A 14,122-nucleotide genomic window follows, 5' to 3' on the forward strand; every position below is an offset into this window, starting at 1 on the left:
TACACCTTTAAGGCTTGTTCCAAGAGTGAAGGGGGAGGAAGAAGCACAGAGTTTGTTTTCAAGAACTGCACTCCCTCCTCCACATTCCTGCTGCTGGACTGTGTTGTTTGCAGATGGACAGACAGCGAGACAGAGCTCTCCTTTGCTCTTTAGTTAGTTTTAGCTAGCTGAGGCAAAGAAGTTCCCTGGACTGTGGTTTTTTTCCCTCTCTCTGGACCTGCTCTGGATGAACACCAGGAGAGCAGCAGCAGCATCGCTGGTGGCCCAGCGGGCCGGGCCTGGGCCGTGGCATTTCCAGCGCCGGAGGGACGGATCAGAGACTGAGTGAGCCCAGCTGCAGCCCGGGGGGTTTCTGAGTTTGTCTCTCTCTTGGAGTGGCAAGAAGTTTTATTGTTTAATATTGTTTAAGTTTGCTTGTTTAATAAACAGGTTTGTTCCACTTTTCTCCAAGGAGGTATCTTTCCCGAACTGGTTGGGGGGGGGAGAGGGGGGGCAATTGAATCTGCTTTTCCTAAAGGGACCCTTTTTGGGGTTCTTTCCCCAAATTTGACCTGAACCAGGACAAACACCCACCTGGATATGTCGCTGTGTAGCCTGCTCTAGGCAAGCCTGCCTTCACAGGAGGCTGGACTAGAAGATCTCCACAGGTCTTTTCCAACCCTAACAATTTCTGTGATTTTGTGATCTTTATTTAATGTCTTTTAATGAAGCATGACACAGTATCTACAATTCTTTTCTTATACTGTCCACTCATCATTTAGCAGTGCTCTCTTTGTTTCAAGTGTTTCTTTTTCTCTTCCAGTTTTCTAGAAATCATGTGCCAAAAAGATTCAGTATATCACGTGGAAAATGTGCAGAATGCATCAGTTCAAAGGTGTCAGCCAGATTCTTACACAACCATCCTGAGGCCTGTTGAAGTGCTGGGATATGAGCAGATAGGAAAGGAAACCCTGGCTGCAGCAATTAGATTTTGAAGCCTGTGAATTTCAAACCTGTTATGTTCTTTCTGCATCATCAATGTATACTAGAATTCAGTGGACTTCTGTGATGGGAATTAATATCAAACTACCCCAAGTCTTTTGAAAATGGGCATAAATCTACCTCTTGGAACAAACTTGAATCTGTAACTTATAAAGCAAAAAGCTCAGTCTTTAATTTGCTGACCTTTTTGATATGAGGCAAGAACTTTTACTGGAAATCCTCTTTAGTTTTTAAGAGTATTTTTGTATTCTTTTGGGGACTTAAGTCCCCAGTTTTAATAATTGCTTATTATTTAACACAGCAAGTGTGTGCAAACAAAACAAAATCCCAAATGCTAATTTTTGTGAACCTTGCTTGTTATGGAGTGTTGCAATGGCAAGTTGCTGTGGCCACTAGACAGCAAGGCTTTTGCCCTATGTGAAATTTCACTCTTAAAGCCATGTTTGTTTGAGAAGAGCGTAAGGTAAAGATTAAAGATTTAAATATCAGTAATTTAATATTAAATTGATACTTGAAAAAAAAAAAAAGAACAGCTGTTTTAAACATAAATGTTCTGGAATGTTCCCATTTTTTAAAAATAAGTAGTAAGTGTCTGCCAGAATTTCAGCCTTGGTGATTGAGTAAATTATGGTGCTTTAGAGAGCTTTCAAATGTATAATTGCCAAAAAGAGCAGTGCAGTAGGAAGTAGAAGGTGATTTTTTTTTTAAGAAATGGGTATCTTTAACATGGGGCTCCCATATCGCTTCATTGTCAACCTCTGCAAAATTTCAACTATATAATAAAATCAACAGCTGTAAAATAAATGCTAATTGAAATCTTGCATCTAGCATTATAATTTTATTTCTTTGCTGTCAAGTAGCTGGCAGCAGAACATTTCTAAGTGCAAATGTGTGAGTCAAGACACTTGCAAACGTGATCAGTAAATAAACCATGGTTTTGTTAGTAGCTGTTTTAACAAAAAGGAAAGTGTAGTATATTTGAGATCCCTGAAGGCCAGGAGCAGAACACAGCCCACAGAGCAATTAATTTATTGTAATGGTGGTTGATGACTTGGAGGCTGCCTCTCATGGGCAGGATGACCCATCTCCATGGCAAGGTACACATTCCAGCTGGACAGCTAAAGTCAAAATGCTCTGTTGTCCTGGCTGGTTGGTAGCCAGGAAGATTGTATTTTCTTGTATAGCTGTAAGAGAAGTCCCTGGGCTGAGCAAGTACAACACTGCTTCTGCCACTTACGTACCAGAATTTCTCTGTTGTATCACATTTCATTTCCCAAAAGCAGGACTCCCAGCAACAGGGAAGAGAGAGTTTTTCAGGAAGCTAGGCTTGAGTGTGGGATGGGTTGGAGGAATCCAGACTATTCACACCCTACTGCAAGCCCAAGTTAGAAAGGGAACAGAGAAGAGAATGGTGAGTGTTATGGAAAAGCACAGATTAAATGGGTTTTATGCTGGAAGAGGGATTTAGTAGAGAATGGCAGCTATTTAGCAAAAAGAAGCTGAAGTTTACAGGAAAGAGTGAATCATGCTAACCAATTTGATGGTAACATGTGCATGGTACTATTTTTGTGTTTGAAATACTCTTTTCATGTATTAGAAGGTATTACAGTTTCAAACCCCAAAATAAAGAGTTGCAATGTTAACTTTTGTACGAACACAGAAAATTTATGGTAATCCTTTCTGTTTCAAGTTTGATCTTCCTTTTCCAGGCTGTTTTACTAATTTGTCATATCAAATTACACAGCTGAGCTCAAGAAAATGTGAGAGTACAATTGTAACCAGTATTTTCTTCTGTAACTGTTGCAGTTATTTTTAGGTCGTAGTAAAGGTTTATAATGTGATTGTCAAACGGTTACTTGTTCTTATGTGCTTGTGTTGCAGCCATCAGATGCTCTGATTTTGGGAAAGATCAAAAATGTGGACTGTGTGCTCTTGGCAAGGTAAATTAGCATTTTAAGGGGGCTTGTATTATACATCTTAAAGTCTTCTCAGAATTTTTTCTCTTTTCATTTGGTGAACTGAATTTCTGCTCTGACATCATCTTGCTCTCTATGGTTGCTAGCAAAATCCAGCACACAGTTGGGTTTTTTCATAAGCAAGTTTGATGCTGCAAGGACTGGAAGTATTGAAAATGCTGTCTAAGTTAGGTAAAAAAATCTAGTGGGAGGTATTGCCCTAATGAGAATGGTAGGCTGCAAGGCCACCTGCTCTGATGGTTGGTCGGTGATGCTGATGACCTTACTAATTAATTCATCGGCTTACTATGTTTGTAGATTTCCTTTGTGAAATAGAGAAAATGTCTGCTTCCAGGTGAACTATGTCTCTGTTACTTCTGTACACTCCTCCAAATCATTCCCTTATATTATTGAGTCCTCTTGTTGTTACAATTATTGTTTATTGCATTCCCTACAGTTGTCCCTCCCTATATAATTTTTATTCAGACATTTTTACTATACTTGAAGAGACTCTGGAAGTAGGATCTGCAGGTGAATGTGTGGAAATTTCACACTGGTGTAACCATGGATGTCTAGGACCAACATGCTACTGGATTAAATGTAAGACTATTAACACAATTTGTGGCACCTGGGCAGAATGGACAGAGCAGATGCTGATGACAGGGCCTCTCAGCAGGCCAAGTCAAGGTAATTAGTCAAGCACAGGATCCATCCAGGAAATCCAGGCAGGAACCTTAGGAGGCGAGATATGAAGATGTAGCATGTGTCTAAAGCCTATCTCGCTCTGGAGACAAGCTACAGCATAGGTCTGAAGGCAGTGGGGGACACCGGGCTGTGGACTGGCACACTAGGATATAGCTCAGGCCAGGGGTGAAGACTGGGGCCTGATCTTAGAGGTAGGAGCATCCAGACTCACAGGCATCAGGAGTTTCTGTGGAGGCTCAGGCTGAGACTGGTCAGGGCACTTAGGACTCAGTGGTGCACTATGGGCCCTGATTCTTTTTATTCCATTGTTTTTCCATTGAAGCTGCTAACTGCTAACCATCTCTGCAACTACATTTTTGTCTGTGGTTTTCTTTTCTTATCTTTCATGGACTTTGCTCATGTATTTTATTACACATTTTTCTCATTTCTAAAATGGATAACATTTTTCTCATTTTCTAAAATGAACTACTAATTCAAGTTCTCATAGCTGTACTGTTTCAAACTAGTCTTTGGACCACAGATGTCTGAACAACTTGGCTATGGTTTATCTTCTCCCTGGCATTTATTACTATTCATATAGAAACCTCACAAGTTTACTTTTAGAGCTAAGGTACCTGCAAATTTTTCTTTGTGTTCCGGCTTCTGAATCAGATTGGAAAGGAAGAGGCATGTATATTTTATAAGAGGATTATGACAGCAACTGCAATAAAGCAATAGATCTGTGTGCCATTAGCATTATCAGAAATGCTAATGACAACATGGGAATCCTGTCTGACAGTGCTTGGTCATGTTGTGTGCAGTTCCTGAATGACCAAATTCTTAGGGCCTTTTGACCTCTGAAAAAAAATCAGTTGAGAAATTAAGTTCCTTCTTTTCTCTTACATGGTTGAAAATCATTTTATAATGTGTTTAATCATGTAAGTGATGTGCTTCTGTAGCAAAGACAGAGATAGCACAAAAGCTCATGCTTATAAGACCAAGTATTTCCTGTCTTGGTGAAAAGGAATACTGCAGCAGTGTGAAGCATACTTTTAATTTATGAACGCTGTCAGATCACTTAAAGATCAAAGAGAAAAGTGTGATGATTCTACTGTTTTCTTTGGAAAGATGACAGAACACAATGTCTGTGATGTGCCACTCTGTGTAGGAGAATACAAGCAATGCTTCTGGGCAGAAAATTTGTGGAGGTGTATATAAATCTTTCCTGTAATGTTTGGAAAAGGGGTTTCAGAATCTATGGAACTGACTTAGAAGATTCAGAGAAAAATGCTTATTTTAATCTTGAGACTGCTGATGTATATTTGATTGTATTTTTAAGATTATTTTCATTACAGTCTTGAACTTAAAATTTTGCATTTGAAAATAAAATTATACCACTGCTTCTTAAATTGAATGCCAGGAGAAGCTCAATATATTTAGGTAAACAAAATATACCAGAAGTAGCTGAAATGGTCAGTTCTACTTCCAATTTTGTCAGGAGAAATATGTTTCCCAAAATTCTCCTTACTTGGGAGAAGGAATGCAACTTCAGTCTGATTTATTTTACTGTCTTGCTTCATGTATCTTTGCAGACATGGAAGGCATCATACAATTATGCCATCAAACGTCAATTATCGTGCCAATATCTGGGCATTAAAAGAAGAAAATTGTTCCCATGTATTAGTGACTACTGCCTGTGGTTCATTACGAGAGGAAATACAACCTGGTGATCTTGTCATAATTGACCAGTTCATTGACAGGTGAGTAAGAAGGAGGAAAAAGAGGAGAAACAGGGTTAAACCATATAATAACATGTTCATGTTAAATTAAGTTTTTGTAAAATAAGATGATAGCCTCAATCTTTTGTCAAAAAGTAAGATTCATACAAGAAAATATGATAGGAAATGGGAATGTGATTATAAGAAGTTCCATTCTAACGGACACAGAAGTACTAGGTGAGAAATGGCCATAAAAGAGCCAAAGTGTAGCTCCACGGGAAGACTGTTCAGAAGTAAAAGAAATCTTACATTCTCAGATGTGGGAGAGAAACATGAATAAAAGCGCAGGCCACTCCAAACTTTATGAAGAATCTGAAATGAGATGGCGTGGTACAAGAAAGCATAATAGAAGTCAGGTAGGTAAATATATGTCATAATAATGAGGTCCTGCAGAAGAGAGATAAATGTAGCACAGTAGCAAAAGAGAAGAGTTTGTTCTAAAACAAGAATAGATGCTTACATATCTTATTTGTTAAGAATCATAAGGAAATAAATTTGTTTCCGAAGTCTCTACACCAGCTGGTCTTATCTTCCTTGATCATCTGACTAGAAAAGTTCAAGCAAAGCTGGGGGAAAAATAAAGTTATATTTAAAGATCACCAGAAACACCAATAATTCAAAGATATGGCTGCACATTTTAAAGGTAAATTTGCTTTTAATACTTGGAGGAGTATTATATCTTGAAGTCTTATTTCAGTATTCCACATAGTATGAAGTATTTAAAATGGCTTATGCAGCTTCTTTGGGCATTTGTGGTGCTGCTGGTAGTGTTTCACTGCCACCTGAACACGTAAACTTAGATTTGTTCCCCACATTGCTGTGCTATTCAAATTTTGACTTACTAACTTTTTTTTTTTTTTTTTTAATGTGTAAGTGAAATGCTTTTTTTCTGTGAGAGTAGGTTTTAGGTACAGTGTATATAAATTACTAAGTACCCTGCAGGGGCAAGCCCCATATAAAATGCTTCCAGTTATACTAGAGATTATTTATGAGTGAATGTGAGCTATATTGCTGACAATACTCTTTTTTTTTTTTTTAGTAGTGATACTGATTTATGTAGGAGAGATATTAAACAGACTTGGGGACATGGTTTGGATGATTGTGAGTCAAGCACCAGTTATTTTGACTGCATTATCGCCTGACAGACTCCTGGGTAAGTGACAGGAGCCTCTGTTTGCCATTGGTGAACCACACCTGGAGTACTGTATCCAGTTCTGGGCTCTACCATGCAATTTGGATATGGGCATTCTAGAGAGAGCCCAGCAGCATACTATGAAGATGCTTGTTTAATGGCATCAGGAAACCAAAAAGCTTCTCAGAAAAGCATGTGCAAATGTTTCCCTGTGGAAAATTACACGTAATATGAATTTTTAAATCATCCCCAAAGTGCAGTTTAATTCAGAAAATGATACATTGTAATAGTCTGTCTCTTTTGACAGCTGAATTTTTGTGTCAAATCTTTTTCTCATAATGTTCTATGCCAGGGAGTGTTAGACTGACAGGCCTTCGGAGGTAGGGTCTGCATTTAGCTCTTCACAGCAGTCTAAGAGTGATTGCATTATATAAGCCACTATGCCAACAGTGCTACTGATGGGAAGATATTTTCATGGGACAGAATATTTTAGTTGTCCACCAAAATCTGAAAAGTTGGAATTGTTCTGAAATACCTTCTAATGGAAGATCAGGGTCATGCAAACAGTGTTAATAGTCTTGGAAAGATTGTGCTGGTTAAATTTGCAAAAACAGTCAGTTATTTTTCTTCAAAGGTATTCTGGCTTCTATATAGTTGTTAATTCATGCCAGGCAGTACGTAGGAAAGAAGTTGTGGTCTAGGTGGCAAGGCTTTACTCAGTCCACCATTAAAATCGGTGCCTTCTGGTATCTAGGTGCCTTTTAATATCTGGGCTCCCTCTATATATATTTTCAATAGGGAGAATTCCTATTCTCAATTCTCCTGACAGGTGTGAAGCAAAAAGAAGAAATAGTGAATAGGAATTGGAGAAGAGCTAGAACTGAGCAGAAAACTGTAGGCAACTACTGTAATTTGCTCTCCTTGGGCATGCACACCATGAAATTAATGACAGGATTGCAATATAAGGAGTTGTGTAGGACTTATGCCTAGCATAGGTTTGACTTACAGTGTGAAACACTGAATAGGTGTAATTAGAACTGTGTAAGATTTCCAAACTTCTGAGAGCCTAATTCTGCAGGTCATTACCATACCTAGTGTTTGATTCCATATATATTCTCTGCTTTCTTTATGCTTAGTATTTTGTTTATTTAAACAATAAAAACATATTTTATTAGATAAATACAAAAATACATATATTGTGTTCTCCTTGCTTCCAAATCCAAAAATAACCACTTGCTAGTGTAGGCTGCAAAAGTTGTTCTCTTCTTTGAAAGAAAGGTACTTGAAAAATCTAGGATTTTTTTTTCTGCCTTTGACTCCTGTTGGTAAATTGCAGTACTGTTAATCAGTTGACTACGTCAGAGTAATTGAGGGCTTTAGAGTACTTTCTGATTTATTTGCTAGGAAGAGAAGAGCAAGATAGTAAGTACTTACTTGAATGACTCAGTTTAGCTGGGGAGATGCAAAAATTAGCTTCCTCTAACACCTGCCCATTCTATTGTTTCAGTTCTCTGTGTCTCAAAACCAACTACAATTACTCCAATATTGTCAAACTTCATAAACTTTTTTGGTAGAATTTTCTTTCAGTGTCTCTGAAGATGCAGAGCTTACTAAGCTTGCTTTTTATATGCATATGCCAGTCTGAATTTACATTTTGTTTTTTAATTACCAGTAGTATGATAATTCAACACCACTGGAAGAAGGTGATGATGGAAGTGGTAGAGGGCTGTTTGTCACAAATGGAAATGACTGGTTTGTTCATTTGAGTTGTATTTTGCTTCCTAGAATCAGTCACAGTCAGAATTGCCAGAAAATCTTGCGATACTGTAATAAAACCAAAAAGAAGGAGCAAAAGCCACCTTATTGTCAGATTAAAATTGTAACTGTTGCTGTAGGTACAGGGGCTTAAGGGGGTTTAATTTCCAGGTGGGTTTAAACTACAACAGAGGGAGAATAAAAATTATCTCAGTGCAAATACATGTGGTCTATTGCTCAAAGCATTTGTAGGTTTTACTGTTGTTATTTAATCCCATGCAGTTTGTATGAATGATGCTAAACATAGTGGGATTTCTTTATGAGGCCATGTAATGATGTAGCTATTCTCTTCAAAGAACACAGAGTGTCTGAAAGTAAGATATTAATATTTATGCGTATGAGATCTTTCCTTGGGCTTTTCTGATTGAAAGTACCTGGCTAACAGCATCTGAATACCATAATGCAGGAAATGGATTGTGGCTTTTACCATTTCCTCCAACTCTAAATAATTAATTAGCAGACAAAATAGAAAAGTGTGAAAAATTTGATATATTCTATTTGCAGCTTTTCAGGATCACATACAAGAAGAATTAATTTCAGTGTTTCAGCTGATTTTAACAGCTGTATCCTATTTTCCAGAAGTTTTTAATTTGTCCATCCTTTCCTGTTTTATAATCTCATTCTTAAGAATTGGTGATTGGCAGTATTTCTCATTCTTAATGCATACTATTGATGCTTTTTTGATGCATTTTTGTGTTCAAACCTACTCTAACATATGAATTGTATTTAAGACCTTCTTTTAAATATTTCCTGGGGAACTTTACTGGGGAACTGTTATAAAAAGTATTACCAGCAGATACTTTGTATTTGAACTGGGGATTGAATTTGGCTACTGTCTTTATTTTCTCCTGTAAAGCACAATATGTGACACTCTGCAGGGTAGAATGGAGTGTCTGAGAATATTATTCCAGATGGTTTACACCATCCAATTGGGTGGATTAGCTTGAGGCAGTGCTTTTGAGGGTGAAGTGATAGTGGGTAGCAGTTCCATGTGTTCCAAAATGGTATGCTGAATGGCGATTTCAACATGGTTTGACCATTTCCATCCATTGAAAGAAGAGAGGAAAAGGATGATTTTACTTGGAAGCTGGCACTGCATGTGTGTGTGATCTTTCTGAGAAAATGAAGTTCTCAGAACACCCTGTTCCAAGGTTTTCTAGTTGAATTTACACTTCCTTCATGGTGGAAACTGTTTCTGTAAATTCCTATCCTTTGGGACGTAGGAATGCAGTGATACAAACAAGTGCTGTTTTAACTAGTCTTGTGGTAGTTGAGATTTTATTCATTCCCTTTCTTAAAGCTTACTTATATGTTTTTCCAGAGGTTACATGCCTGACTTTTGAATTAGCTGGTTGTTTTGCAGTAGAATTGCATCACAGTAGGGCTGTTTGTGTCATTTAGGAACAAATCAGCATTTCACTATCTTGGTTAACAAAAGATTTTCATAATGAATTGACAATGGACTAGTGAAGTAACAGTTTTATAGTCTCCAGCTCAATTCTCAAAGGTTTGTACAGAGGCAGAACGGGATTACAGGTAGTCACTAATAAAATCCTGTTTTTTTTTTTTCCGCTCCCAGGAATGCTGTGTGGTTTTATTTGTATCAATTTGTTGGTTTCTCTTTCTGTTCTCTCTAAGCAAGTTTTCTGCTTCTCTAGGACAACTAAAAGACATTGTACTTTATATGATGGACAGCATTCCACTCTCTCAGGAGTATGTCATATTCCAATGGCTGAGCCTTTCTGCACCAAAACCAGAGAGGTTAGTGAATTCTGTAATAGTCTTAAGAAATGTTGTTTTTATGGCGCTTATTTGTGATATAGTAGTCTAATTGTGCATTCTTAGAATGTAGAGGCAATATGCACCTCTTTATCCTGTTTCTCAGATACATCATGGTATTAAGGACGATTATAACATTTAGAAGGCATGGGAAGTAAAAGAAATTGTGTCTGTCTTCCTAAGTCAGTTGGCAACATATTTTCCCAGAGTCTTAATAACAGGACAAATGATCTTTGTTTTAATCAGGTAGCCAGCTAAGAAAGCAATGAAGTGAACAAAGCAGATAGGATTATAAATTAGTTCAATTTTTTTCTGAATAAAGCTGCACCTATGGTAGAGGCATTCTACATACTCAAATATTTAAACAAGTAGTGTTTTCACATTCCACAAGAGTTGCAGTATTGCATTTGTGCTTTTGTGTATTGTAGAGGTGGGTGGTGGTGGAGAGTCAAGGCTTAGGATGTTAAGCATTGAAACAAGCCAAATTGTATTTGCCATTTATTCTTAGTTGTTGCTCTCAGTTGCGTCACTTCAATATTTTCAGGCTTCTCAAATTACAGAATATGAAACACTTCTCTGTTTTTCAGTACCTTTATAAGTTTCTGGGAGGAGTGCCTCTGATTAAATATGTCACCCTAGTGTATTCCTAAAGTTGAGGAAAAGGGAAGGTGAAAATTAAACTGCATGTTTTGTGGTTTTGTGGAATGCTCTGATCAATAGCTGCAAGGAGGTACATACTTCAGAGGAACAGGAGTATTTACAGAATCAGTCATATTCATCTAAGACCTGCTCTCTACAATCAAGACAAAGTTGAATTGTGAAGCAGGTGGCACAATTAACCAGAGCATGTACAAACATTTGGACTACTGAGCTATCCTGCTTTTGTCACCAATTAGCTTCAGTGTCGTTATATGCTATTTTTGTTAATTGGCCACACTGTCGTTTAGAGATACCTGCACTGAGAATCAAGGTGTTTTATAATGAGCTTGTTTATAATGAGTTTGTTTCTTCTCATGAAGAAACAAACCACTGCATATTATATGTATGCATGCTTTTGCCCTCTTTTCAATTAGCAGTAAATTATGCAAAATACTTTGCATTTTTCTTGCAAAAAGAGCCTAGCTGCATGCTCTTACCAAAGATTAGTTGGTATTTCATTACTTTCTACTGCAAGAATGATGTCATGTCACAGTAGATGCGAGGATTTTATTCAGAAATTGATTGAAAAGTGTTATTACTTTGATGATTGGCAGTACTTCACATTGTAATTTTTTTTCAAAAGTAAGTACTCATACATAAGAAATTTCCTGGGACTGCAAGAAACAGTTTTCTTTCAGTTGTTAACTAGCTAGAGATGTTATTTGGGTTTTACATTTTTTTGAAAAGCCAGCAGAGAAATATGCCTTTTCAAACAGAGAAAAAACATTTAGGTACTTCCCAGTCTCACATGTGATCATTATGTCATTAGCCTATGCATTCTAATCAGCCTGAGAGATGTTTTAAAGAACATGTGGGTTTTGAGCTCTTTGTGAGACTGAAAAGGAGTATTTTCACTTCATTTGAAAATACCAGATAAAAGTGATTTAAATTTTTTTCTGAAACTATGTCTGAAAATTTTTAGCCCAGTTTATCCCAGTTCAAAGGAATTTCATAGATAAGTGCAATAATAATAATAATAATAAAACCAAATTTGTGAATGTAGCACATTTAAAGAATTTTGCAACAAAATATCTGAAACCTTCATATTCTATTGCATATGTGCAAATACATTAAAATGATCTGGTTTCGTTGGTTGATGCACTGTAAGTTAAATGAGAATCTAAACAGAGTTTATCTTTTTCTCTCAGAAGTTTTGAATCATATAGGGTATCTTGAGTATTGCTGCTTTTGGAAACTGAGGCTCAATACAACATCTTATAGGCAGTAAAGTTGGAACTGCCTAAAGAGTTTCAGAAAGATACTGCTCACTTTTGGTTATGTCATGTCAGTTGGTCTGTTGATTTATTAACAGTGTAATTAACTGCCATTCCTCTAAGCATATATTCAGAATTAATAGCATCAATAAACAAGAATATTAGGTGTGATTAATACTAGATCAACTTACCACACAGAACGATTCACATATTAAGAATATTAAGGGGTTATAAAGGACCTTGAAGATTATCTAGCTCCAACTGCCAGTGCCGTGTACAGAGGTACCTTCCACTAGAACAAGTTGCTCAAGGCCTTATCCAACCAGGACTTGAACTCTCCCAGTGTTGCAGCATCCACATGGGCAGCCTGTTCCAGTGTCTCACCACTCTCAAGTTAAAAATTTTCTTCCTAATATCTAACCTAAATTTCCTCTCTTTCAATTTGTGGTTGTTACTCCTTGTCTTATCACTACGGTTCCTGACAAGGAGTCCCTCTCCACCTTCCCTGTAGAACCCTTCAGATACTGGAAGGTTGCTATGAGGCTTCTCCACAGCCTTCTCCAGGCTGAACAGCCCCAACTTTCTCAGCCTGTCTTCATAAGGGAGGTGCTCCACTGCTCTTACCAATTTTGTGGCCCTTCTCTGGACTTATTCCAACAGTTCCATGCCTTTCTTACAGTAAAGATCCCAGAGCTGGATGCAGTATTTCAGTAGGGTCTCACCAGATCAGAGCAGAGGGGCAGAATCCCTTCCCTCACCCTGCTCCCCACACTGCTCTGGATGTAACTCAGGATCCCATTGCCTTTCTGGTCTTTGAGTGCTCATGGCTGGGTTGTGTTGAGTTTTGCATCAACTATCCCACCAAAGTCCTCCTCAGCAGGGCTGCACTCAATCACTTCTTCCAACCTATGTGTCTGGTGTTGCCACAACCCAGGTACAATGCAAACTTACCCATTTACTTGCATCTGCAGTGGCAGATGTGCGTACTCCAGCTTTATGTTTTTGTGCTGCTCCACAAAATCCACTGCTACACACAATCCACTGACCTGCAAGCCAGGGAGAAGGCACCCCACACTTCAGCTGTGGCTGTTTGTTGCATCTATTTGTGTTGACTGTGGGCCTCTCGCAGTGTTTTGCAGGGAAACTGCTCCACAGAACGTAAGTCATGATGCTAAGAAGTTGCTTCTAGTGGTGTCAGACTAGGTTTTTCACGCTGCTGTGTTATGAAGGTATCTCCTGCCTACCACAGTTTTTGAAAGTGCTTTTGCTTTCTTTTCTATCTTTTTTTTTTTTTTTGCTGATGGCCATTTTAAATAGATGTCATTGTAGTTCCTTTCATTTCCTACTCAAGACAGTGATGGGCATCCTAGTCCTATTTATCTAGGCTGGTATCCTCTTATTCCAAGTTATCAACTGGTATTATCCAGGCTGATTACCAAGAGAGAAAGTCAGGATTATTCTGCCATGTATCAGGTTCTCATTTGGACTAACTGATGGGAAGTTGTCTTGTTTGAAAGACAGGTGTCTGCTAGGGAAGGCAGGAGCTTCCCTTGGGATGGAGAATGTAAAGCCCTTCCCTCTGAATTATTGTAAGTTTGAAGGTAAGGGGCTCTGAGGCAAAGCACACGAGGCTCGGAGCAGCAGTTCATTGCCGGTGTGTCCAAGCGAACCAACGCCAGCATTGCGGTACCGCCCGGCCCGGCCCGGCCCGGCCCGGCCCGGCGCGGCGCGGCGCGGCGCGCTCCCTCTGCTGCAGTTCCGCGCGCGGCCGCGGGGGCGCTGTGGGCGGGCTCGGGCGGCGATGGCGGCCGGGCCGGGCGGGCGGGGGTGGAGCAGCGGCTGCGCCTCACCGGCCCGGGGCGGCCGCTCCCGGGGCCGAGCGGGACTTGGGGAGCGTCGAGCCCGCAGCAGAAGCTGGACAGAACTGGGCTCCAGCGGTAGCAGCAAATTTCTTTCCCGAAGCAGCAGTTCAGACCGTCTTCCTCTTAAGTCGCAGAGCAAGAAAATTAGCAGCTCCCCAGCCCTCCTTTACCTGTCCCACTCCCTTGAGCCTGGCCAATTCTTTTGATTTTCTTCAGTACCCTG

General features: G+C 39.0%; 1 protein-coding gene across 2 annotated transcripts in view; it reads left to right on the forward strand.

Moving 5' to 3' along the window:
- The window catches only part of MTAP (methylthioadenosine phosphorylase), a 43,296-nt gene that overhangs the window by 19,836 nt on the left and 9,338 nt on the right, over nucleotides 1-14,122 (forward strand). For both annotated transcript variants that reach the window (XM_021537140.2, XM_077790239.1), the window contains 3 exons: nucleotides 2,863-2,921; nucleotides 5,213-5,380; nucleotides 10,004-10,106. In XM_021537140.2, the coding sequence (XP_021392815.2) occupies nucleotides 2,863-2,921; nucleotides 5,213-5,380; nucleotides 10,004-10,106 (330 nt within the window). The remainder of the gene's footprint in view (nucleotides 1-2,862; nucleotides 2,922-5,212; nucleotides 5,381-10,003; nucleotides 10,107-14,122) is intronic.

This window comes from Lonchura striata, chromosome Z (genome assembly GCF_046129695.1).
Source record: "Lonchura striata isolate bLonStr1 chromosome Z, bLonStr1.mat, whole genome shotgun sequence".
Classification (NCBI taxonomy): domain Eukaryota; kingdom Metazoa; phylum Chordata; class Aves; order Passeriformes; family Estrildidae; genus Lonchura; species Lonchura striata.